The 26,991-nt window shown below is 42.1% G+C and overlaps 1 protein-coding gene across 2 annotated transcripts in view; it reads left to right on the top strand.

The window, feature by feature from the left end:
• Positions 1-1,600: 1,600 nt before the first annotated feature.
• Positions 1,601-26,991, top strand: part of Chchd3 (coiled-coil-helix-coiled-coil-helix domain containing 3) — a 265,061-nt gene continuing 239,670 nt past the window's right edge. For both annotated transcript variants that reach the window (XM_029478369.2, XM_021164672.3), the window contains exons 1-2: positions 1,601-1,855; positions 12,384-12,471. In XM_029478369.2, coding sequence (XP_029334229.1) covers positions 1,775-1,855; positions 12,384-12,471 — 169 coding nt within the window. In that variant the 5' untranslated portion in view covers positions 1,601-1,774. The remainder of the gene's footprint in view (positions 1,856-12,383; positions 12,472-26,991) is intronic.

Consider the following 26,991-nt stretch of genomic DNA (forward strand, 5'->3'; position numbering starts at 1 on the left):
GTATGGAAGCCTCTAATTTTGTAAATATAGACTGAGCAACTGCTCTATGAAGCACCCTTCAATACACGCCGTATATGGGGTAGGAAGTGAGGTGATTGTGTTTGTGGATGGGGAGGACACGCTGTAAGGAACGGTAGTCCCTGTGTATCTGGGTTCTCAACAGAAGCAAACTCAACTGTGATGTAATGGGAGGACACAGACAGGAGCAGGCAGTTTCAGAACTGCAGGGGAATATCATGTAATTTAGAGCACATGTGTTGAAAAGAATGACACAATGAGATGAAGGGCACTGCTACTATATGCTGGGATATAGCAGCGGGAGGGACATAGTGTCTTGTGCTACAGATTCTGACATGCTGACAAATAACTGAAGCTCAAAAATATTTCTTCAACATTGTAAATCCCTTTGGCCTAGGAGGATGCCATGGTATGCTGTATTTTCTGTCTTTTAATGTTGAAAAGGGCAAATGGAAAGAGGTATTTTTGTTCAGCTAGTTCTGTCCCCTCCCCTCCCCTCCCCCTTCTGCTCCCTGTCTCCCCCACTCTTCTTCTTCCCTCTTGTTTTTTCACCTTCACATAGCTCAGGCCTGGGGCATTGCATAGACAACTGAGCTACATCAGTAGCCCCATCCATCTAATTTCTAAATGAAAGAGTATTTCTCTGGCTCCGTAAATCTAAGATCATACTGTACTTTTAGCAACAGTGTTTGACAGCAAACAAACAAACAAAAAAAGCAAAACAAAAAAAAACCCCCTAAAACCAACCAAATAACCAAATAACAACAAAACTGAAACTGTGTGTGTGGGTATCCTAAAAGTTTTAGACTTCTTGGAGGTAAAGTACCAAGCTAGAAACTTTCCAAAACAGATCATCTCGACTTTGTTTCACGCTGCTATAATTCCTCCACGAATCGGTCATTTTCCTCTGTCTAATCATCCTGTGATCTAACTTATGTAAGTGAATAGGAGACACAAACATGAGAAGCAGTGTTCTGTCTGTATCTTTGTGTAAATAATTTTTCCCGTGTATTTTCGCATGTAGATTTGAAAGCCCTAAATTAAAAGTTGCATTTCACACAGACTGACAAATACCAAAGTCATAAGATAGGAACACAGGCAAATTTAGTCTCGGCCCCTTTAAAAGACTAAGTGGCAAAATGCTAAGTTTAGTTGTTACAGATTTGTGAATTGGAATATACAAGCTGCTTGTTTAGGGGAGTGCATCTTCCATATCTAGCTTTGAGAGCCTGTATTTATTTAACTGACCTAAGGTTCTAGAGTCAACTGCAAAACAAGATGGTTGGGTGAACAAACTTTTTTGAAAGTAAACCAGAAGGAGGCCTTCAGGGCCGTCAAGACTACAACTCCCAGAACGCTCGGCTCACTTTACAGTTTAGGGAGTGAGATCTGTCACAGCACCTAGAGCGCCAGATCGAGACTACAATTCCCATTATTCTCAGAGGCTCCGGAAGCCCTGTTAAGCACCACCTGTTGCCATAGCATCCGGGTGCCATCCAGCCAATCCTAGTGCACCTTCTGATAAAAGGCGGGCAGCTTGCTTCTCCGGCTAACCCGAAGCGGCCTACTTCTGGCACGTGACCGGAGGAGGCGGGCTTTTGGGACCGGCGCCTTCTCCTTGCTTTTTTTTGGGGTCGTGGCCTTGCTCCTGCCCCGCAAGAGAAGCGTCCAGGGCTTTCACGCGCAAGTGTGCGCGTGGGTCCTGACGTGCTCGTAGGTCCACGCTCCAGACTCTGCGGGGACAGAAGCAGGAGCCATGGGCGGGACCGCTAGCACCCGCCGGGTCACCTTCGAGGCGGACGAGAACGAGAACATCACCGTGGTGAAGGGCATCCGGGTGAGTGCCGTGGGCGGGCGGAGGGCAGCCTTTGACCTCGGATCCCAACGCCGAGATGTGCCTGGGACAGCTGCACCTGCTTTCTCCGCTCTCGGCCGGCCCTGCTGTCCCGCTAGAAGTCTGGGTCTCTGGGAAGAAGCTCGTAGTTTCAAGACTCCGAACCTCCATTCAGAGAAAGTTCTTGGTTGTGTGCCAGGAGCCATGCACTGTGCCGGGGTGGTGGTGCCGGGTCACCACGGTCGTCCTTGCTCACTAGTTGCAGGACTTTATTAAAACTCTTGCTTCACTGTGCCGGTCCGTGTGCCTCCTGTACAGGACCCAAGCCCTTCTTTTCCACGCACAGTTCTCTCTCAGAGTGAATTGGTGTTTTAAGGATTACTCCTCTTTGCCTCTGTTATTCCCTGCCCCTCTTCTGGTATTACCATTCAAGTCATTCCTGACCCTGCTGCTAATTTCTGGCTTCTGGCTCTTTCCCTTCCACCTGAAAATGTCGTTTTCCCAGGCACCTCCCCTGTGGTTTGTTGGCCCAAGTTTTGAACCTGACCCAGTTGGACTATACAGGCCTATAACTGCCAGCCTGCTAGGGGCGGAGGTCGGTTTGCAGGCCTTCAAGGTTGTAGAACTATGACAACTCCTAAGGGATTCGATATAGAGACTTAATTAAATGCCCTCTGCATGTACTTGATACATGAACTGAAAACTTGAATTTCCTCTAGGGTGTTAGTATACACACTAACAACTTTAATATTCTCCTTTGCCCCGACTTTGGAGCTTCATGCTTTGGGAAGTACACTTACTTACCTGTATCTAGTAAATAAAGCACTATGACTTCAAAAGGTTTTAGAGTACTTCATATTTTCTGTCTACTGCTTTTCCACAACTACTCTTAATTAACTATGTAAGAGTTACAAGGAAATAAAAATTTAAAAACATTTCAACTGCTTGAAAACTTTTTCCTTTGAAATTTGTTACTTTGAAAAGAACTTATTAAAGTTTTATTGATTAGAAACTCCAGACTGTTGAACTGAGTTTTTGGGTCTGTGACCAGCAATTCTCACTATACTAGTGATAGAACCCTTTGCCTGTTGTGGTTTAGTTGGTACTTTTTGTAGTAAGATAAGAATTATTGCAAACTTGTGTTTTGTACAGAGGTGGAGGGGAAAAAAAAGAAAGGAAAAGAAAGTCGATAAAAGGCTTAGAATGTTCCACACTAGAGAGTGAAAACTTTAAAAAAAAAAAAAGAAAGTAAATTTCAGATGAGAAAACTTTGTTTAGAACAGTGCATTAAGTTTTTCTCCTCATGTTTCATCACAGACAGGCCAATGACACAAACTGTAAGAGTTTGGGCACAGCATGGAGATTTAGATACAATATTATATAGGGTAGAGTGATAGGCAGGGCAGTAGGGATATGTATTCCATTCAAGTGGTAAGATTGTTTTAAAGAGCTTTTTGTAAACTTAAAAAAAAAAGAAAAAAAAAAACAACTATGTCTTTCAGCCATACAACTTGACATAAATTTCCTTTTTTTCAGATACATTTTATTTCTGTTGTTAGAGTCCAGGCCCAGGCAGGCTGATTTTGATTTGTATGCAGCTCTTCTTCAAATACCCTTGGCAAGGTTCTCCTCTGCTTCTGGTCTTTTCAAGGATTGCCTGTAATCTCCTCGACCGTTCTCTCCTTCAGTTTTTCTTCAGACTGGTAGAGCTGTGTACATCTCTCAGATCTCTATTGTTTTCTAGCTCACAAGTTGCGTGGGCTTCTTGACACTGTCAGGTTGCTTTTTTTTTTTTTGAACAAAATATAGCTTTTTACAGCTTTTCTCAAAACTGATATGTTGTTGAATTGGAAGGACTTGGAGCCATTTTGGGTTCCTTGAGGTCATGGACAGGAGAAAGCCAACTTGGAATTAATTAGCCTGTGGCTCTGGACAAGTCGCTTCTCTGATGACACATCCTTATTCCTAAAGTGTAATGTTATCACTTTCTTTGGTTAGGATTAGAGGATAAGGTATGTAGAACACCTGTTGATTATCATCATTATTATTAATTATTATTTGAGGTGCTGGGAAATAAACTTAGGCCCTCCCATGTGCTAGACAAGCACTGTACCATTGATCTATATATTTCCAAGCTGCTTTGTAGATTTATAAATAAGCAGTCATCATTATGGTAGGGTTCCTTTCACATTTTAAATTACAGAGTTCTTTGAAAGAGCATTGGAATCAAACAAACCTGGGTTCAGATCTTTGTAGGGTTTAGTATAGCTTATGGCATGGACAAGTTATCTTTGATTGCATTTCCCTCTCTGGAGTTTCACTGTAACTGCATATTAACGTGTGTCTCTCTCTGTGTGAGACCCTCACAGGGTAGACTGAGCGCTGAGATCATCCATTTCGTCTGAGCCTTGTAAACTTCTTGTAGCTGCCCTTGATACTTTTCTTGGCTTTGCTTTTAGGCACGACAGCAGTATTCTTAGCGTGAAAGCAAGGCTTTGTCTTCAGGCAGTTGCTAAAACATGGACAAGTGAGGTCCAGACTTCAGTTTTGGATTTTATGGCTTAATGAAACTTGACTGAAGAAGCGTTTTCCAATTTTGATCAATTTTAGAATGTTTAGGGTTCCGTTTCATTGATGAGGATAGTAATTTCATCTTCAGTTATCCTAATAAGAATGAATAGCATTTAGTGAGCAACAGAAAACTCACTAAGTACACTGAGTTTATTGATAGATCATGAATATCCATATTTTTCTTGCTGAGGTGCTTATGGCTTGTACTTAAAGGGCCTACAACTTGAAACAGGGTCAAGTTTCAAGTTTCTTCTTGTTGGCAGGCACTCCTTTTTTATGGTATTATATATGCTCTTTTTCCCTTATTTTGAGCTGTTGCTAGTATTTCTTTGCCCTCTGTAAAACAGCTTGTATTCTTAATACCTGATTTCAATTTTGCATATGGAACTACTCATATGAACTGAATGAAGGATTGCCCTCTTGCCTTGCACTCTCTCTAAGTCTCAAATAAATTTTCTAGTGATAGAAAAACACATACTTTTATTGCCTCACATTACATGGGCTTAATAGGATTTTTGTGTCCACCTGCTGTGCCTGCTTAGAAAGTGTGCTCAGAACCCGGCCTTTCATAACTTTATCTAAAACATCAGAGCTGTGAGTGAACTCTTTCAGAGCAAATGTCAACTTCAATGAGTATCATTTTCAAAGTTATACTTATCACTGTTGCTGGCATAATGAATCTCTGTAGCTGGCCTGGAAGCTGCAAGCTGACATTCACAGGAGTCACTCAGAGCACCATGCACACCTTTGTGAAACACACCATGTGCTTTGGCAGATGGTGGTAGTCGAGGGCCCCTCATTGAAGAGATTTCTTAATGTGGGCTGCTGTAGTGTTCTTCAGTGTTAGTGAGGGTTATGCATTTATTTGGTTAGTCATAGGGACTGAGTGATTTAGTTAGCTGATAGAGGATTGGTCCCTTACTTACAACTGTAGGGTCTGTGAACGTCTTGGGCCATCTTAAGCTTCCTAGGATTCAGAACACAGTAGCAAGCTACATGTGAACTGAAAAGGAGATGTTTTACAGAAATGAGTCTGTGTGTTTTCCCTGCCATCCCATTTCACCTCTTTTGTTTACGGGAGTCACACCTTAAAAAAGTAGCAGGGAACTAGTGCTCACAGAAAATGCCCTGTTCCTTTGTGGAGGGAAAACCAAGAGAGAAAATTGCATCGGTATTCTTTAAATCAATTTGATAAGAAACATCTAAAGGCATCTAAAGAACTGTTAGGGGCTGAAGTTGTAAACTGTTCGGTGTCATGTGACTCCCACATTTACCGCCTCAAAGATAAGTTGAGCTTTCCTCTCAGAGGGCAGAAGACTTTATCTTTGTTCCTCTTACTCAGCCTCCTGTATCTGAAAAAATACCCAGTTCTGGATCAGTGGGTGGTATGTTTGTGTAAATTTTGGATAAGACCAAGCATAGTGGGTGGGAAGAGTTAAGTGGGTTGACTAGCTGATATATATAATGCTCTTTGGAGGCCACAGTGTGAGTTAACCAGTGGCCAAGCTCTTCCCGCTTAACTGTCTTTGAATAGGGTAGGTAGACAGAGCGAGCCAGCTAATTCTGTCAAGAGGCCTGCTTGTCTGATCGCCCCGTATTGTAGTTGTGGTTCTTTAGATACATAGGCCACTGTGAATTTTATAAGGTATGGACTCTGCCTTCACCAATACATTGAGTACACAGTTTTGTGTACATCGAATTAATCCATGGACTCCAGAGTCCAGAGGCCTATGGGTATAGCTTGTGGCATCAAAAAATGTGTAGAGGGCTGTTACTTCACATTTAGTATTGTCTGGATAGAGATTCCAAAGGCACCTAGAAGGTAAGTATATCAGATGGGAAAAGGTTTTTCTAACGGCAGAGCCCTTTTTTAGACAAATATGTTTCCTGGAGAGTTTCCTCTTGTTGAGGCTGCTTGTCCAGCTCCTACCGAAGCTTATGTTGTGCTTTTGATTCCTACCTCTATCAGCTTTGGGTTGGTTTCCATCACAGAGAAGAGCTCAGCTGTTTTACAGCTACAGGTTGTGTCTATCACCTTGGTCAGCATCTTTCAGTCTTGTCTGCTGCCTTACAAGTGAGTGCCTCTTCCCAGAGGAGATCAGGTGAGACCTGAGTTTGCAGATAAGACGGCAGAGAATGGCTGCTGTTTGTATAACCTGGGACAGCTGACAGTGCTCGAGTTGAGGAAGATTGTAGCCGCAGGCTACCAGTGCACCTTCAAGGTCCAGGCCCAGGAATTCAGCTGTAGAAGAAGAAATGAAGGGTGATCCTGAATCAGCCAACCCTGCAACATGCAGGCTTATCAGCTCTGTACTATGCTTATCGTGGATTCTTTGGATGACATGTATGTGCTTGGCTATGTGTAACCATAACTTACCCTGAGAAATGTGTGGCTGGCGCTAGGATAGCACTAAGGAGCAAATATGGAGGCATCAGAGAAACCACAAACCCAACAAAAAGGTAACAAATACTGCTGGGTTGTATAGTAGTCATAGTAGTCATATTCTACTTCTCTGTCCCAAAAAGCCTAGGGAAAGAAAACCCAATCCTTGCACTCGTGACTCTCAACCCATGGGTTGAATGACCCTTTCACAAGGTTCGTCTAAGTAGATATTTACATTATGATTCATAGTAATATCAAAATTACAATTATGAAGTGGCTACAAAAGGAATTTTATGGTTGGGGGGTCACCACAACATGAGGAACTGTATTAAGGGGTAGCAGTATTAGGAAGGTTGAGAATCACTGTCTTACACACCCCTACTAGGACCTAAACAGACGCTGGCAAGAGCTTCCGACGACATCCTCAGCTCCTGTGGAGAAGGAGCTCTGTGGTAAGTTTAGGCCCAGGTGATAAGAGTGAACTAGAAGAAACAAGTCAGTGGCTGTAGCTATATGAGTACCTGCCAGGTAGTTTATGCTATACTGTAGTCCTCATATCCCACAGTGGCCAAAACTTTGACCTCCCAGACAGGGGAAGTGAGGTGGCTGTCTTCTTAACTGAGCCAGCTGTTTCTGTTTGAAGGGCAATGCTTTGAGGCTGCTTTAGGGATCGAAAGGACTTTTTGTAGTTGCTATATAAAATAGATTTTGAAGGGGAAGTAGATGTGTAATTAAATGCACAGATCAGTGTTTATAGCTAACACTTGAGTTTTGGCTTATGTTGCTGACCAGTTATAGGTATGTGTAATTTTAATTTTGCAATGCTTTGATTTTGGGTTGAAATTTAGAAATGTAAATTAAAATGTAAAAGTTACTGCATGTGTAAATTAAATAAACTGATGAACTTTATATAATGGCTTATGGTAATGATAACATGTAATATTGCCATTTTTTTTTAGTTGGTGAGGATCAAACCTAGGGCCTTATGTCTGCTAGGCAAGTGTTCTACTATTGAGCTCTGGTCCCAACAGTTCAGAGTTATGTAGAATATATTGTAACATTAATATAATAATTGTTATGAAATATATGCTACATATGAATTAAATGTATTATGTATCAGTTAATGTAATATATATCCTAAAATAGCCCTGAGCTTCAGAAATGAAGACCCATTTCCTCCCATGAGAGGGAACGGTGTGCTCTTACTGTATCTAGGAAGACTGGTGGGTTCTAATGCTTCCGGAGCTGTGACTAGAGGTTGGGGCAGCCAGTGCTGGGCTTTGTACCCCTGTAACTGGATGTCACTCAGAGTCACTGGAGTCAATGTTAACAAAGCTTTTGCAGCCTTGTAGATGAATTTCAGAAAACATGAAGCCATACTTGGGGCACATGCTTCTCTTTCCAGTACACGGGAAGTGAAGGCAGGAGGGTCAGGCGTTCAGGGTCATTCTCAGCCACATAGTGAGCTGAGGCTAGCCCTCAAAAAAGAAAGCAAAACAAGACACGCAAAACAGGCAAACAAAACAATAACAACAAAAAACCCCAACCCCTTTCCCCATATGTGTGTGTGTATGTGTGTGTGTATATATATATGTATATGTGTGTGTATATATATATATATGCATATGCATATGCATATGTAGCTGGTTCTGCTGGGGATGTAGCTCTGAGGTAGGCCTGGAGGCTCATGTTCAACCCCTAGAATCACAAAACAAAACAAAGCAACAAGAAAAAAAATGTAGCTGGCTCTGGTTTCAGGAGATGAAGCCTGTTGTTATTCCCTTTTCTCATTTGACTGGTGGTCTGAGAGAGGAGATGGCCTTTGTCTCCAGGGAGCACAGTTGTTGAGCGCCATCCTCCCTTCCTTATCTCACTTCTACTGTATTTGGGCCCTGAGACAGAAGTACCTGTTAAGGTATAGACAGCTCATACAAGTGTCCCAGGAGGCTTGAGTTAGCACTGGGTGTTTGGAATATTTGTTGAGTGAATGACCCAGTGATCTACAGGAGCTCAGCGCTATGAGAGGTAGCTAGGGCGGGGGTTCTCTGTTAGTGGGGCATTTGTAATGGGTGTAGTGGGGACAGGGAACCATAGTTCTGCTAGGCAGGTATGGTTGGATGGAATGAAGAATTAATTTGGTGAGTGATTGCTTTTGGATGATCAAACCAGGGTCTTGAGGCAAGGTAACAGTAGCAGAAATAACAATATAGCTACCTGTGCGTGTGACGTGTTAAGGGAGAGACTAGAAGTTAAGCTCGGGAATTAGCAAATGAGACGTGAGACGAGGGAGGAAGTCGTGGCTAAGAGAATAAGAAGTGTTAAAGGCAGGCCCTTTCTGATTCGGGGTCCTGGATGGAAACAGTGGCATTAATTAGGAAAAAGGAAAGTGGAGGAAGACAGTGTGACAAGCACAAGTTCTGTTTTGTACACACTGGGTATTAGACACTTCTGTCTGCCCCAGGGTAGCTGTCTAATGAGTAGTTAAACATGTTTCTTCCTGGCTTTCAGGATGCTGGGCTTTAGAATTCATGAATTTATCCACAACAGTTAAGAAGGGCTTGGCGGGACATGGTAGCAAATGTCTGCTATCCTGCTCTAGGGAAACTGAGGCAGGAAATGAAATGCAGTTAATTTGGTGAGTGATTGCTTTTGGATGTTTAAATCCGAAGTCATTTGCTAGGAATACCATGAGCACATGGATGATAAGAGAGTAAGGGCAAAGAACCGAGTCGGAGACCTGAAGCCCCAAGGCCTGCAGCAGAGGCAGAGGAAGCCCTGCGAGGCGGGGAGGAGAAATAAGACTTGCTAGAGTCCTCTGAAATGTGTGCAGTGAGCGGTCAGAAAGGCACTCATTCAGGAAGAGGGCAGTAATGACGGGGTGGGGTTAAGTGTGAAAGGGAAGCCATATAGATAAGGTGCTTTGCAAATATATATTTGTTTTTATAAATACAAATGTAAAGGATTACCACTAGTGTCTCTTAACAGTGCTTATGTGGTTATACTGAAAGTTAAGGCCAGAGAGTGGTAGCCAAGGAAGTGGAGGTATGAAGAACCTCAGTATGCAGGAGCATTGCCCTGTTACCTGACCCCAAAGCCCCAGGGCCTCGCTTCCTTGTCTTATCAGATGTTGAGTGCGATGTTGAAGAGGGATATCTGATATTGACCTTGAAACTTGCACTTGCTGAGTTGGAACAACTTCGCTGCTGTGAGACTGTCATCTGGGGCCTGGTATTTGTCTGGCAGTACTTTTTTCTCACTTACACATTAGAGATAATGTAAATATTTACTATACAGGCTTGCTAAGGACTGGGTGAGTATAGCAGGAGGATAGTGATGTGTGTAATAAGCACGAAGCCCATTTAGCAGTTTTGAATCCCAAATACCCTGTAGACATATTTTTTGGTGGGGGGAGAGGGGTCAAGTCTTTCTATACAGCCCAGACTGGCCTTGAACTCTTGTTCCTCTGTTATCTGGATCTCAGGCATGTGCTACCATGCTAGGCCCTAAGTATCTTTTAAATGTGTTACCTATTGTATTACCAAAATAATACCCCTCCCAACAACTTCATTGTAGAATAATTGACATGTCTGGAAAATAGACCTTTCAATAGTTCTTAGAATAAGCACTATGCTATGTTGTAACCCAATAGTTCTTAGAATAAGCACTATGCTATGTTGTAACCTTTTAAGGACATTTTCCTAATCTGAGTAAGATCTTGAGTTCTTTTCAGTTTATCCTTAACCTCTGCCCTTGGTAACTCTGTTTACTGATGTTTTATTTATAGAATTGCCTTTTCTGGGGGTTTCATGTAAATAGACTAAACATAGCCAAATGTGGTAACCTGTATCTTTAATCCCAGCACTTGGGAGGTAGGTGCAGGAGGCTTGAGGCTAACCTGGGCTACATAGACATTTTTCTCAAAAGGAAGTAATTTTGTAATATGTGGTCTTTGGTGTTTAGTTTTATGTTTTTTTTTTTTTTTCCTTTTTGGGTTCATATATATCATATTGTAGCTCTTACTGGAACGTCATTCCTCTTTATTACTGAAATGTATTCTATTCTGTGAATACATAATGCTCTGTTTATCCATTCACCAATAAGTAGCCATTTGTTTGTTTCCACTCCTGCTATTGTGAATAATGCCTGTATGCACATTTTGTGCAAGGCTTTGTGTGGACATATGCTTAATAGCTTCTTAATTGGTCCTTTAGTCTCCTTCCGGGGTCCTTCTTCTGTTCTTACCCTGCTTCAATCTGTTGTCTACACTGTAGCCAGAGTGATCTCTGAAATGTAAATCTGATTATGTTATTACCCTGCTTAAAATCCTCAGGCCCCTGAAACTTAGTTTGTACTAAGCTCAGACTTCATTTCCTAAGAGTTTTAAGATAGTAGAAAATATCCACTTTTTTCTATATCCTCTCTTTCACTATGCTTGATCACTCAGTCACTCAGTCAGTCAGTCAGTCAGTCACTCACTCACTCACTCACTCATTGATTCATATATAGTGGTCCTTCATTGCCTAATCATTGTACTTTTCATGCTTATTGAATCTGGGGATATAGTGATAGGACATCAAAACCTTTGCTTTTTTTGTCATCTTTTTCTGTAGTGGGAAAGGAACACAGTAGTGTCAGACATTGGTAAAAATTATCACGAAAATACAAAAGCATAATGAGTAGTGACCATGGACCTGTGACTCAAATCTGTAGGCTGGAGTATTCCCCAGAGCCTCCGGCCTGTTGCCAGCTGACGACTTGATTTCTCTACTTGGCCGAGTCTAGTGGTGGCAACCATATTTCTATACCTAATGCGATTCTTCGCCCCATTGCTTTCTTTTCCTGAGACTCTTCTTTGCGTCTCTACCCAAGCCCCATACCCTCAGGCTGGCTGGATGCCTCACCCTTTTTGTGTCTCCAAACTTCTATTATAGGCTGGCAGTACTTTTCATGGCATACTTAAACAACTTGGCTCTTTATTTCACTTCTCTCTTAGCAGCTTGATGGTTTTGAATTCTCCAAGTCTAGTCTATTTTTGGCACAGAGTTAGTGCCTAATAAAAACTGTTGAAAGCAATTGTGCATTCTTAGCCTTGAACACTTGAACAGGAGGGAGGGAGGGAGGTAGGGAGGGAGGGAGGGAAGGAGCAAACGAGGAAGCAGAGGAGGTGACACACAAGAGAGAGAGAGAGAGAGAAAGAGAGAGAGAGAGAGAGGAGCAAGCTGAGGTCTGTTGACACACACACACACACACACATATATATATATATACATACATATATACATATGTATTTACTAAATATTTACTGAATGAATACTGAAGGAGTTCTGGTGCTTGATTTTTCTCTGAGATGATAATTTAGTGCACAGCAGAAACTAAGAAACATTTGCAATAAGCACTTAGTAGTACAGTGTAGTACTAAATAAAGGAGTAGTGCTGGGGGGTGGCCTGTTTTTGCTTGTGTGAGTCTAGTTGAGCAGGCCATTCGCTCTGCAGAATGGTGTAGATGGGGATTGCTTGGATGCAGTGCACTGTCTTGTCTCTTGTCTCACCACTTCCGTTCTCATGTCCCCTTTTCAGCTTTCAGAAAATGTGATCGACCGGATGAAGGAGTCCTCTCCATCTGGCTCTAAGTCTCAGCGATATTCCAGCGTTTATGGTGCTTCAGGTATGGTGGCCTTCTTATTTTAGGGGTTTTCATTAAAAAAACCTAAGTAGAGAAGTTGACTCAGGAAGTCAAGCACAGCTGCTCTTTGCCTTTTGGTATTTGGATGTTCAGCTTTTTTTTTTTTTGTTTTGTTTTTCAAGACAGGGTTTCTCTGTGTAGCCCTGACTGTCCTGGAACTCACTTTGTAGACCAGGCTAGCCTCAAACTCAGAAATCCCCCTGCTTCTGCCTCCCAAGTGCTGGGATTAAAGGTGTGCACCACCACTGCCCGGCGGATGTTCAGCTTTTAGGCTGAATGTTAAAAATCATTATTAGGGTTTCCTTTAAAATGCTTAGTTCTGCTTTCAACTTGTGAACTTTTGTTTTTCTCATCCAGTTCCTAACCTTTTTGCTGACCTGTGTGCTCATCCAACAAGTATTTACAGGCACCTGGCTGTGTCGGTGTCCAGCCCTTCCCTTTCTTCTCACCTGTACACAGACCCAGCTTTTGTTTGCTGGGCTACAACACTAGTGCTTTCTCACTGTTCCTGGTACTGCCTGAGTAATGACCGCCATGCTGCTGATTGTGAAATGACAAGAACAATGTGGGAGTGATTACTTTTGGATGAAGAATTCTTGGAGGTGCTCATTTGGCTGCAGGTTATAAAAGTGAGAAAGATGAGCTGTTGTGCACATGCCGTGAGGGGGGAGGGCAGTTGTGAGTCTCAAACTGACCATTGAGTTGGCAACATAATTTGAGCTTCTGATACTGAGCATAATCAGTAACAACAGCTTAGTAGGAGTGCTGAACCATCTTCATGGTTAATTACCAAGATGAAAGGCAAGCACATATCCAACTTAAGCCTATTTATTCTTCTCCAGACCTGTGGTTTTGCCCCATCTTTTTCAGGAAAGAGCAGATCGTCAGCCCCTAAATGGAGCTGCACGTTTCTTTTTCTTTTTTCCTTACTCTTTACATTCAGCCACTATCCGATCTTGTCAGCTATCTGTCTAAAATGCGTTCGAACACATCCTTTCTGGCCCATCTCTACTGCTGCAGTCCAGATAACCGTCACCTTTTATGATCTCTGCACATAGCCCATGCTGTGCTGTTCACATAGCTGCTTTCATGGTTTCATGAGAAGTGGGAATCAGCTCATGCCATGGCTCAGGTGCATCTCTGTGGGGTGTGATGTGGTGTGACCTGAGATGCACTGTGACCGGCTTCGGCCTTCCTTTCAGAATTGCGTCCTCACTCACCTCTCGCCCACCTGCTCTCCTTACTCACGCCGGAAACTCATGGCCTCTGTCCTTATCTGTTCACGGGGAAGTTACCAGCTCCTAGGGTAATACCTGCTTCTCAGTGCATGCTGAGTATCAACTGTTGAATTCAATTAGGAAAAAGTTTATTGCATATTTTGAAAGTAACCACTTTTGATCATTTTAGGATCTAATTTTATAAATCCAGGCAACAGTTACCAAATGCCTGCATTACAAATAATGAAGCTTTGTGAGTTGTTTCAAAGAGCTTAGATTTCGTGCATATATAACTAAATGCCTAATAATACTGTAACAACTAGACCTCAAAGAAACAACAAACCCTAGAAGATGTTGAAATTAATGTTAAATATTTTGGTTTAGGAGTAAATTTTGATTTACGCATATTTCTGAATTTGGAACTTGTTTTAAAATTGGATTGGTTCTGCTTTCTTCAGGCAAACACTGATGAAGTGACAAGTAAGAAATGATACTTAAGAGTGGTGCTAAGTCCTTTTTCTCTTACCTGACCTTATTCCTAAAAACCTCCAAGAAAGGAGCTTTATTCTTTATGCATAATATACTTTATGCAGAAGGACGCCGAGGCACAGTGTGGTCACTCAGTCACACAGCTGCTGAGCAGCGGAGCTGAGAGTTGAGCTCACCCGTGTGACTCCAGAGTGCACCAATCTATTTTATGAGTTTGCACGACCTCCTGCTTCTTTTGTAGAAGAGATGTGAGCGAAACTTGGAGGAAGGCAGGGGCTGCCTTAGCTGTTCTGCTGGGCTCAGGAGAGAACCCTCGGTTTCTGAGTGTTTCTTCCAGCTCCCATACTGAGTCTCATTCTGTAGTGAGCTGAAGGAGAGAAAATGGTTTCCTTTTGCAATTGGCTTAAAAAAAAAAAAGAAATTAATTAATTGGTGTGTGTGTGTGAGAGAGAGAGAGAGAGAGGGCGCGGGGGAGAGGGAGAGAGTGTGTGTGTGTGTGTGAGAGAGAGAGTGTGTGTGTGTGAGAGAGAGAGAGAGAGAGTGTGTGTGTGTGTGTGTGTGTGTGTGAGAGAGAGAGAGAGAGAGAGAGAGTGTGTGTGTGTGTGAGAGAGAGAGAGAGAGAGAGAGAGAGGGTGTGTGTGTGTGTGAGAGAGAGAGAGAGAGAGAGTGTGTGTGTGTGTGTGTATGTACACTGTGTGTCATAGCGTGACAGTCAGAGGATAACATGGGATTGATTCTTTTCAACCTCCTTTACTTGATTCTGTGATTCTGGTGATTGAACTCAGGTTGTCAGGCTTGCAGGGCAAGTGCCTTTACATGCTGAGCCATCTTACCCTCGGGATTGGTTTCTTATACTGACACACTGAGACAGTTAAGGCTAGCCTGCTGACTTCTGTGAGTGCCCATGGCATCTCTGACCCAAGAGCCAGGCATGGATGGTATGATAAGCTTGGCTTTCTTGAGGAATCTGTCCCCATTCCAGGTTTGACATGACAGTGGACTGTGACTCATGCTCAGCTGTGACCATCCTGGGTACTGAGGTCATTAAAGTACTACCTTGTGATCAGACTAGACTTGTTTGTACTAAAGAGTAGCCACTAGTTACCTTTGACCATTAAAAATTACATAAAAACTGATGAAAAGGAAATACAATGGAAATGTGTTTTTCAGGTACACTCAGTTCTTACAATTCATAATTCAGATGTGTTTGGAAATAACTTTTCAAGTCTACACAAGAATATTGATGAAAACGTTACTAGCTTTTTCTACATTTTTCAGTATCAAGTAAATTATATATTAAATGTGACCTGAATTTTTAATATTTATTAAAATGCTTTCTCTCTCCCAGGATTTTTTCATACTAGCTCTAGGCTATTCATATGTGTGAATGTAGGGCAGTGTATTTGATGGACTGAGAGCTGTAGGATTTCTGAGTATAAAAGCTAAGATTTGTCAAATATATGTAAATATAAATATATTTGTGTACATGTATGTATATATAGTTGGAGATTATAATTTATATGCAACAAAAGTAATTTTTTTAAGGCTGAAACTTTTTTCCTTCTCTTCTCTTTTCTCTTCTCTTCTCTTCTCTTCTCTTCTCTTCTCTTCTCTTCTTTTCTTTTCTTTTCTCTTTTTTGGAGAAACCTTGAAGCAGATCAGTGACTCGTTGCAATAAGTGTTTGCATGTAAAGCTGTTTGGGCAAACAATAAACTGTGTGACACACAGCAGACGGCCACACCACTGTAATAGATGAACGTGCTCCAAAGGACTTAACGTGTCCTTGCTGCCTGCAGTTCTGTGCTGCAGGTCACAGCTGTGTTGATCTGCTTTTATACCAGCTAATTCTTTTCTTAGCTCAGTGCCATTGTGTGCACTTTCTTACCTTTTTAGTAACATCTTGCATCTTTTGATTTTTAAAAATCATTGTTTATTTTTGGCTTTTCTTCCCTTCATCTTGATCTTTTAGTTTTGCTGGCTTGTGGTGAGGTCAGACCTCTCATGTTTGATCCTATCCACTCCTAAGAAACTGTGTCCAGATCAATATGAGAAAGTCAGACAGGAAATGGTATTAGGAGGCTGTTTATTGGTTTCTTAAGTCACTGGCAACCTGATGAAAATGATAAATCCAGGAAGAAAAAAAGACAAATGAGCTTATTCTTATTATTATCTTCACCGTGCAAGTTTCTCTGTAAATTTCTTGTCATTGTGAAAAATAGGAAAGATTTCCCGATTTGTGTTAAGCGTGTTGCTGAGATCACTAAGTATTTGGCAGCCTTAACAAACTGCAGGAAACCAATCTGAGCAGGAAATAGCACAGCCCAAACTAAGCAGCCAATTTAGGGAAACAGATTCATCTATATGTTGTATGTATTTTTTCCCAGAATATGGCTCTGTTAGTTATTTTAAACAGCTCTTTAAGGCTCATTTAGACACAACACTGTAGGGAAAGTTCAAAGTCTACCAGTTTTGCTTACCGCTTTGACTGGAGTTTTCACATTAAGTGAAGGTGCAGTGTTGTAGGTCTCCATCATTCATGTGTGAAACCTTGTGTATGCCAGTATCCTGATCTGTAGTTTTTGCATTGCTGTAATGGATCATTCGCCCAGAGGTTCTAAAGCATCAAGTCTAATCTCTAACGAGCACACCCTGCACCTGTACACATGAGTAGCGAAGAATCCTCAGAGCTTGTTCCTTCTGTGAACACATGTTGGTATGGCAGAGATCTTGGGCCTTCAAACCAATTTGGTCAAATCATAGTTAACATGATGGTGCTGTGCAGGACTTCTGAGGAAGTAAACAATATGCAAATGAGATGAGAGTGTGCACCCAAGGCTGGAAGGCTTATAGGAAAGAAAGAAGCAGGGCAGAAGTGTGACGTGAAGGCATGTGGACTTGAGGCACACCTCCAGGAAAAAGGGATCTGAGGGCTCTTAATGTGGCAGGTACCCTGTAGAGTCAGTGATAGAGCAGATGAATTGTGATGAGGCTGTAGGCTGGAGAAGTTAAGGAGTTTCATTTCATCCTCTGTGGTCCTGGCAGCTACTGAGAGTTCCATCTAACTTTAAGATACAAGATTAGGAAATTTCATTAGTTGCTTCCTTCTTCATGAACTTCCAGATATTAATAATAAAACTTTTTTATTTATTAAATGGTTTTTATGGTTAAAATTAAAGTGATTCTTTTCATTGATATTTTTATATTTAACAAAGAAATCAGGGTGGCAAGAATATGTATATTCTACCATTGTGTAAAATAAGATCATTTTCCTGTTAAGTAAAAAAAAAAAGGCTTTTTTTTTTTTGGTCTTTATTTGGCACTGTAAGGAAGAAGAAAAAGAATAGAAATGTCCTCAACTGTGTGAAGCCATGAGGGCTTTAACTGTGTGGCACTACGGGTTTAACAGATGAGTTTTGAGCAGGTGAAGTGAGACGAGTTTATGATGGAGTGGTTTGGATGAACGTGGTCCCCATAGGCTCATGCGTTTGAATGCTTAGTCCTTAGATGTGGAATGGTTTAGAAAGATTAGGAGGTGTGGCTTTGTAGAAGGAGGTGTGTCACTGGGGATGGGCATTGAGGTTTCACTGCCTGCAGCTTGTGGGTAGATGCGCGCTCTCAGCTGCTGCCCCAGCTCCGTGCTTGCGTGCGTGCTGCACTGCTTCTTGGTTGTGTGCTAACCTCCGACACTGTAAGCAAACCCCACTGAACTGCTTCTTATGTAAGTTGCCTCAGTTGTGGCGTTTTCCCAGCAGTGGAACAGTAACAGAGACAAGTGGTTTCTTGTCAGGATAAGGAAAGGGTGGGTTGAAAACCACATGGGGAAGGGGCTGTTCTATGCTCTTTGTAGATGTAATATAGTAAATCCTGGGGCCTTGGGACCTGGTGACCTGATAATAAAGCTGTATGGCTGGGTCATGATGATCCTTGCTTCAGTCCTTATCTCCTCATCTGGCCCATTCGCCTTGGTGTTGTCTGATTCATTACTCTTGGCTTTGCATTTTCTTCTAAGAAACCAGCAAAAGCTTAAAATCAGCTTATCTGAACATACAAGTAAGATGTAAGCCTTTTAATGTAGCAGCCAATCCCTGGCTAGGACATTTATATATTCAGGACAGTCTGAAGACAGTGCAAGAGGGTTCCCACACACGATAGCTACAGTGCCATAGGAAAGGGATTTACAGAGCAAAGCTTAGTACTTTCTGGAATGTTTCTGAGTCATACTTTGCAGTTGTTCCCTGCCTGGTGATTTCCTGTTAGTGTATTAACTGTTGGCTCTGCTGCTTCTTAGTAAATTTTAAGTGGTCTCTACCTAGAGACCAGCTCTGTGTAATTTACCGTGCGTGTATAAGTGCCTATAGGTGGCATGGGGACCAGTGGCTTCCTGAGAAGCAGCAGCAGCATGGGGTGCCTGGATGTGAAGATTGAGCAGGAGTAATGGCAGGAACCACAGTTCCTATATCTGGAGTTCAGTCAGCTACTTGCACATTCAAGGACTATAGGCAAAAGAAGCTATTTTAAGAGAACACCCTATTTTTGTTACAGTAGATTTTGGATACTAAGTCTACAGTGATTATAAGAATGGGTTGTGTTTTCTCAGAATTGTTGGTGGATAAATCATAGAAATTATTAGAGGCAAAAGCTGTAAAGTAGGAATTTGTAATTCTGTGTTGAGATTTATAAAATGCAAGACATCGTCTATATAAACTATTCTCTTGGAGTATGGAGAATAAAGACCAATATATAGAAATGCTATCTGACAAATTTTATATGCCAGTTGTAAAATAAATGCCTAATTAACAATCTTACAGCATTTCTTGGAATTTGACAGATTTATAGGGCATCATTGGGATGGCCCCGATCTCTTAGAATAAATGCCCAATGGAGTTTCAAATGTACGTTTTGCTATTGTATGTGGAAATATTCAAAATAAATCCATTCACTTTCCAGCTGTCAGCCAAATGATAGGTTATTGTTGTTGATGATGTTTTCTTTTAAGAAACATTTTAAAAACAAGGTGATATGTGACCCAGAATCCTCCTTCTTCCTGTTCCCTTTCCTGTCTCCCTGACAGTCCAGCTGTCCCTGAAGTGTTCTGTATTAGGCCATGTCCCTGCTGCTTGGGTGCAACAATAACTGTTTATTAGTTTTCTTTTAAACCTGTTCTATCCCTAGGGCTACTCGACACTTTGTTGACAGCTGTCACAGTACTGGAGGATCTTGCAAGGCCTTGGGAGCATACTTGAGACAATTTCCTGGTTCCCTTGAGTGAGTGGATAGTTGATTATGTGCTCTAATTAGCTGGCAGCCAATGGTTGGAGCCTGAAATTACTTGGTTGTAGGTAACATTGATAACGCTTTGGTTACTGTAAAGATGGAAGGTGAAAGAGCATGTTGTCCTCTCTCTCTCTCTCTCTCTCTCTCTCTCTCTGTGTGTGTGTGTGTGTGTGTGTGTGTGTGTGTGTGTGTGGTACTGAAGTACATGGTCTCTTGAAGCCAGACTGCACTCAGGGTGGTGGTGGCACTTCCCAGCTTTATCACACTGGCAGTAGTGCTGCTCTTGCTCTAGGCCTGCTTCGCTGTCATTGCCATCTTGAGGACACCTTGACTTTCTCCTCTTGAGTTTGGTTAGAAGTTCCATAGCTTTCTTCTAGGTTTACTGCTTTCTAATGTCAGGTTCTATGGTTTCTTCCATCATGGTGTTGCTGCTTTAGTCTGGCCAGTCATTTACCCCTGCCTTGCTCAAACCATCTTGTGCTTGTGGTCCCTGCCTTCAGCCTTGCATTTCCCTCCCTGTTCTCAGCATAGCCGTAGAAATCTTTCATTTCGGTGAAACCAATAATGCCATTCTTTGGTTGAAGATGTGGGAGGCTCTTCTTCCCTCTTAGGAGGAAGTCTAAATCTCCTACAACCATCATGGTCCTGTAACACACTGTGGCCTCAGTTTTTTCTGTCATCTCCCAGACCCTCCTCTGTCATGCCTAACTTCTTTTCATGTAGCCAGAATGGAAGCTCTGAGTGTCCCTGAACTTGTCCCTTTGAGGGTGTGGACTGTGTTGTTCTGTTCTGTCTCCGCACTACTCCCCCAGCTGTGAAGCCTACTGCACCCCACCCCACCCCACTTTACTTTTTACCCAAGTTTATCAGGAGGACTCCTACATTCAGTTTCCCGGAAACCACCCTGTGAGTGACCCCAGGCTGGTGACCACCCTGGTGGACCCCAGGCCCTGTTGGACTTGTCATGTGTGCAGCATCTCATGTGCAGTTCCCTAGTTGTACTTTGCTTAGTCTCTTTCAGAGAATAATTGTTTTCTCCTCTGTCCTATCAGGACCTCCTTGAGGGCACTTGCTTCTGGACTTCCATGGCTTCAGTGTTGACAGTCTGTTTGCTGAGCAGGGTAGCAGTTGCAGAACTGTTGTTTGCTGTAGGTAAACACTGACCTATTGATCCTGCACTTAGGCTAAAAGGCATAGAAGAAAGAAAGTCTCTGAGAGTCTGCATGGTCCCTCAGAAGCCACGGACTCATCTTCCCAGACTAGACCGCCCAAACACCTCCTTTTGGTTCATAAATTTGACTTATCCTTGTCAGATATATTTCATTGTAATGTAGGTATACACATGCTTGTCTCTTATACCCACTGTGTGGTTAAAAGCCTTTGAGAGCAGAGACTATTTATTCACTGCTCAACTTCTGTTCTCGCAGCTACAGGACTGCACTGCCAGCTGTTCAGTAGCAGTTTATAGAGTAAATGGGCTGAAACAAGCCAGAAAAGTGAAGCCTGATGTGTAGGTAGATGTGCTAGCGAGAGTCAAGGAGGAGAGGGCCTTTCCTTTGGGTTGGGTCTGGTGGGAATGGATGTGAGGATCTTGCCCATGCTTGGGGTGATACTCACATTCTTCAGTTTCAGGTCTCAGCTGTGCAGATCCAAGGACTCCCTGTTGAAAGAGGTGCTTAGAATACCATCTTAAGAAAGTGGGGCTTGGGGCAGTGGCAGGAGTGGAGCCTGCTGTGGGGAGTTTGCCCCCACTCCTAGTTATTGATTTGGCTTGCAAAGGAAATAATCATAAGCCCAGACTTGCCAGAGTATGAAAGGGGCTGGAGCAGGGTGTTGGGTTCTGGGCCGTTACTTTTTTTCCTTCATAGCTGCTTTGCTGCTGGGATTTTGGTTTAGGTTAGTGTCTTCATTAGGATTCCGTTGCTGTGAAGAGACACCATGACCTCCGCAACTCTTTATAAAGGAAGACATTTAATTGGGGCTGGCTTACAGTCTGAGAGGTTCAGTCTGTTATTATGATGGTGGAAAATGTAGAGATGTGCAGGCAGACATGGTGCCGGAGAAGGAGCTAAAAGTTCTACATCTGGATCTGAAGGTTGCAGGAGTCTGTGAGCCATACTAGATGCAGCTTGATCATAGGAGATCTCAAAGCCTGCCCCTACAGTGACACACTTCCTCCAACAAGGCTGAACCTCTGACTAGTGCCACTCCCTGTGTGACAAGCATTCAACTACATGAGTCTATGGGACTATATCTATTTAAACCACTATAGTTAGCTTAGTGTGTCTGGGCCTAGAGGTCAGGAACCTTGGCTGTTTTCTCAGGACTAGGTCCTCATGTTTTCTTGGGGCTTTGGAACCCTTGGAAATTAAGTTTGCTTATACCATACCTTCTTGTAGGGATTTACCTCAGTTTATACTTCTTTTCCTGGAAGGATAGATTATCTGCCCCCTCTCTCAAAACCCCTAGGCTAGCTCTCTGAGGCCTTAGGCTTCTGGTGTCCTGACATAGGTGGAAGGGAGGTCTACTGCTTTTTGCCAGCTTAGGCCAATGTGTAGGAGCTAGGGAGACTAACTTCCCTGTGTATTTGATCAGATCAATATCTAAATGCTAAATAAAGAAATAACCCAAGAGCTAGAGAGATGTCTCAGTGGTTGGGAGCATTGGCTTCTTTTCCAGAGGTCCTGAGTTCAATTTCCAGCAACCACATGGTGGCTCGTAACCATCTGTGATGAGATCTGATGCCCTCTCCTGGAGTGTCAGCTACAGCATATTCATATGCATTAAACAAACAAACAAATAAACAAATGTGTTTTTAAAAAGGAAAGAAAAAGCAACAAACAAAAAAGGAACAGAGAAAAAACATTGAAAATATTAAAAGAAAGAAAGAAAGAAAGAACCCAAAACTCTTATATGCTGGACTGTTCCAGATTGGTTTTGCTCAGCATTTTCTTTTAGTAGGTACATTTAATTTATCAGATGTAATTAGTCTTGCTGTTGACATAATGGCTATGTAATGACTTTAAAAAATAAGATAAAATATTGATTGCTGTAGGCTGTTGTTTTTCAGGATAGACCAGAGGAATGATACAGAAATCAATTACTGTGTTCAGGATCATTTTGATTTAAATCAAAAGTATTAAAGCAGAATTTGATTTCAGCAACTCCTAAAACATTTTCATTGTTTTGTCATATCAGCTAGGTTCTAGATGCTGAATCTTGTATGATGATTCACACCAATTTGCTGCTTTTTTTTTTTTTCCGAGATAGGTTACTATGTAGCCCTTGGTAGCCTCAAAATTTGTTATGTATAGCTGGTCCTGAACTCTGCCTCAATCCTTCTGCCTCAATCTCCCAAGTATTAGGATTATAGACATACATAGCCAGATCTAGCTTTAAATAAATGATTTAACAAAATAGCATTGTTTTAGTGGACTGGTCTCAGCAGCACTCAGCATATTCCCTGTGGAACTTGGCTAGGCTCTGTGCGTACTCTTGAAGCCATTGTGATGGCAGTGCCATCCATGGCAGCCAAGCAGCAGCAGCAGCAGCGGCAGCAGCAGCTTTCATGTAATTATGTGGAACAGCATGGACGTACCAAGTACAGCTTGCTTTGCGGAACATGCTCACTTCTGGAAATCCCATGGGATTGAAGCCATGAGCTGCATTTGTGATATCTTTTAAAGACTTTGCTGAAAATGTTACTTTAATATTCTGTCTTGGAAACTTTTTAGTGTGATTATTATAAGAGTATGGGAAGTCCTCTTTTCATGATTATTCTTTGACCTTTGGCATACTTTATTAGTTTTTTAATAAAAAAAGAAAAACAGTATATAATTAAAAATACTTTTATGAAGCCTGATAAGCATATACATAATAAATTACTTTCTCTAATTATTTTTTCCTGTGCTATTAAACTTGGTATCTTTACTGACATAGCCTTTGTTTAATAACTGTATCTTTTTGCAAAAAATGGCAAAGAAAAACTTTTAAAAATGGACTTTTAAAAACCGCTCAGTTTAATTGCTCATTAAGGTTTGTAGGACTTTGAACTGAAATTTTTGGAGAACATACTATGTTTTGATTGAAAACTGTCCTATTCTTTCTAGTCAGGTGACATTGAACTGTCAGAGACCTCCCAGGTACTCAGACCTTTAGCATCTTTTCTGATGTCCTTCCAGGTTAACTAGTCTCAGGTGCAAAGGCCCAGAGACGGGATCATCACCTGGGTTGCTGGTCGCCATGAAATGTTTTTGTGTCTCAAAAACAGGACCACTGAGGAAAGGAGCCCAAACCTTTCAATGGGAAACAAAAGGCAGTAGATGAATCACCTCTGAAGAGAGGGGTGTGGTATGTGTTGAGTGTTCAGAGAGCCTCTGCCACTTAATAGTCTTAATAGTTGTGTGATCTTGGGCAGGTTGTCTCATTTTCCTCCAGGGTAAAATGGAGAGGCTAATGCCATTTTCACATGGTTGTCATAGAGACTAAATGGGATAATGTGCAGTTGTTGAAATATAGCAGGAGATCAATAGAAGGCTCTTTCCCCCTTTGTTACACAGCAGCCAAGGCTGCAACTTCACTGCCACCCCTTACCAGCTCTAGGTTGACCCTTGTCAAAGTGAATGGCCTCTCTGCCTACCCCTTTGCCTTTCACTGGGTTTTCTTACCATGTTCCAGCAAATGCTTTTGTACTGGCAGTATCAGGTACTGTGGTAAATGCTGGCTTTTAGAGATGATCAGAGTGGAGCACTGCAGTGCGAGTCAGACCGGAAAACAGGACCAGTCAAGGACTAACACTTCCTGGAGAAGGCAGAGTATAAACTCCCTGAAAGAAGTGGCCATGTTGACTTTGAATAGCTAAGGATGATCAGGAGTTTGTAGTCAGACATGTTGATTTTGGTGGTAGAGGATGGAGGTGAGCCAGAGGGATATTTCCTGGGTGCAGAAATAGTAGGAACTGTTGTTGGAATTAAGGGCTTGGGGATTTCTCTGATTTGTAACTATTTGTGTTGTTTTTGTTTTTGTTTTGAAATGCAGATGCTTAATGGGAGTGGCAGGTACAAGTAGTGCCTTCAGTATGCAGTAAAGCTAAGGAGTGTGGGAAATGCTGCCATCCTCACATCTTTAGATTCAGGGAGGGAGGGAGGGAGGGAGGGAGGGAGGGAGGGAGGGAGGGAGGGAGGGAGGGAGGAGGGCGGGCAAGCGTATGTGTGCAACACAGACACATAGACACATACATAAACACATACACACACACACACACACACACACACAGAGACAGAGAGACAGAGAGAGAGAGACAGAGAGAGAGAGAGAGAGAGAGAGAGAGAGAGAGACAGAGACAGAGAGAGAGACAGAGAGGTGGAGAAGAACATGACCACACTTCGAAGGTTGTTTTATTGGAATGTCTTTTGATTGTAATTGTCACCTAAACTTATGGTGTCTTATGTCTTTGTTGGGAATTCTATGGCTATGACAAAACAGCATGACCAAAAGCAACTTGGGGAGGAGATTTCACAGTGTGTAGTCCATCATCCAGGGAAGTCAGGGCAGGAACTCAGGAGGCAGGAGCTGACACAGAGACCATTGAGGATGCAGCTTACTGGCTTGTGCTCCTTGGCTTGCTAGCCTGCTTTCTAATACCCCTGATGAGACCTATCTAGGGAACACACCAGTAACAGAATGTGCCCTCCCATATCAATCATTAATCAAAATATCCCACAGGCCAGTCTGGTGGGGACTTTTTCTTAGTTGAGGTTTGTTTCTGTTTCACAAATGATTTTTGCTTGTTTTAAGCTGATATAAAAACTAGCCAACACAAGTATTTTGCATGATCTTTTTTTTTGGGAAGTCAGTCTTTTTTACTAATACATATTCTTGCTGCACATGAAGGTCCTGGAGGGCAGAGTACATTCTTGACCTCTTGGTTTGCTGTGACGACTTGTACATCTGCTTCACTTGTAGATGGTGTTCAGAAACCACGTCAGTGGGAAGAATGAATGGAATTCCTCTTTAACAGCTCCAGCTTCTTTAAACTGGATGCCAATTGTTATTATTGTGGTGCTGTTATTTTACAGGATTGGAGCTGAACCCAAGATCTTATGCATGCTAGACAAGAAATCTAAGTCTATTATTATTAGAAAGAATTAGGTTAGACTTCATAGAATGAGCTTTGGAGTATAGCCAACCCCCTGAGATCCTGATGTCTGTTGAGTCCTTGCAGTGACTTACTCTGTCAGTCATAGTGACCACTCTGTCATAGTGACCACTCTGTCATAGTTGTAGTATTTTTTTAGTACTAGCCAGGTGGCATTGTTGGATATTTTTGATCAGTGTATTTTTATTTTTTTTAAGTGTTGCTGTGGATAATGCATGTGCTATCTTACAGAGACACGCTGTTGGCAGTAGAAGTCTCTTTTCCTGTCACCTTCAGAATAAGGCAGCAGGTATCCTTTTTTAGGTAGTTGATTGAGTCTTCTCATTTTCAGGCACTTTACTTTTAAAGTATTTTCATTCTGCAGCATTTATGAAGCCATGATTAATAAAACATGTGTCCTCAGGTAAACTGTTTAATGTGGTTTTCCTTTTTTTTCAACGTTGTAGGAACTGGTAGTTTCTGTTTTGATGGAACAGCAGGAGCACCTATACTGGTTTGCTCACTCGTGAAAAATTTAGCCTTTTTGAAAAATGAACATAGATCATAGCCAAAAGATAATTCATCTTGCAATCTATCCACACGAAATTGTGAATGAATTCATCATCAAATAACTTAAATAAAGCAGCTCTTTCCTGTTCCTTTATCACAAGAGTGATCCTTCAGGACAGTCGCCATTATTATATGTACATTTTTCTTTCTCATATGATTGCCAGCTCTCTTGAAAAGTAGGAGGCTTTAGATTAATGTCTTGGGGCGGCTGATGTCTATTTAACCCTGATTTAGCAGTAGTGAAGTGGGTGTTTCTCACTGTAGATCTGATTGTCATGGGTTTCTCCAGAGACTGTAATGGCCAGTCTATTATATTTGGATTCTCTCAGTTTATGCTGCAAGTAGATGAGTTTTGCCTGGGCTTGAGTCAATGAGAGTTACAGGGTTAAGGAAGCATGGGCTGTGGTATTTGGTGGAACGTTCTCTCAGTTGTCTCAGCCCCTTGACCCACCTGTGTGTGAGACCCATACTCCTAGGACTTTCTCAGAGGTACCGGTTAAGGCATTGCTCACCTAGCACTTTGCTTGGGAGGAAGGAGCAAGAAGAGGTGTAGATAATGAGGCTCCGAGGTGTCTGAGCCTGGATCTTTAGTTCTGCCCCTCATTATGTATGTCATAACCAAAAGAGACAGGTCACTGCTCTTTCTAGCCTAATCATCATTGGATAAAGGGACTCAGGATGCATTTACCCAAAGAACAAAAGCTGAAACAATGTTAGAATAATTCTCTAGGGTTATAGTGCATTTGTAGGGTAACTTGACAACTCAAATACCATTTCCTTTTTTAATGATGACTGTAACAAGTGGCATACTAAGG

Source organism: Mus caroli, unplaced genomic scaffold (genome assembly GCF_978045245.1).
Source record: "Mus caroli unplaced genomic scaffold, Mus_caroli_1 scaffold_7, whole genome shotgun sequence".
Classification (NCBI taxonomy): Eukaryota; Metazoa; Chordata; class Mammalia; order Rodentia; family Muridae; genus Mus; species Mus caroli.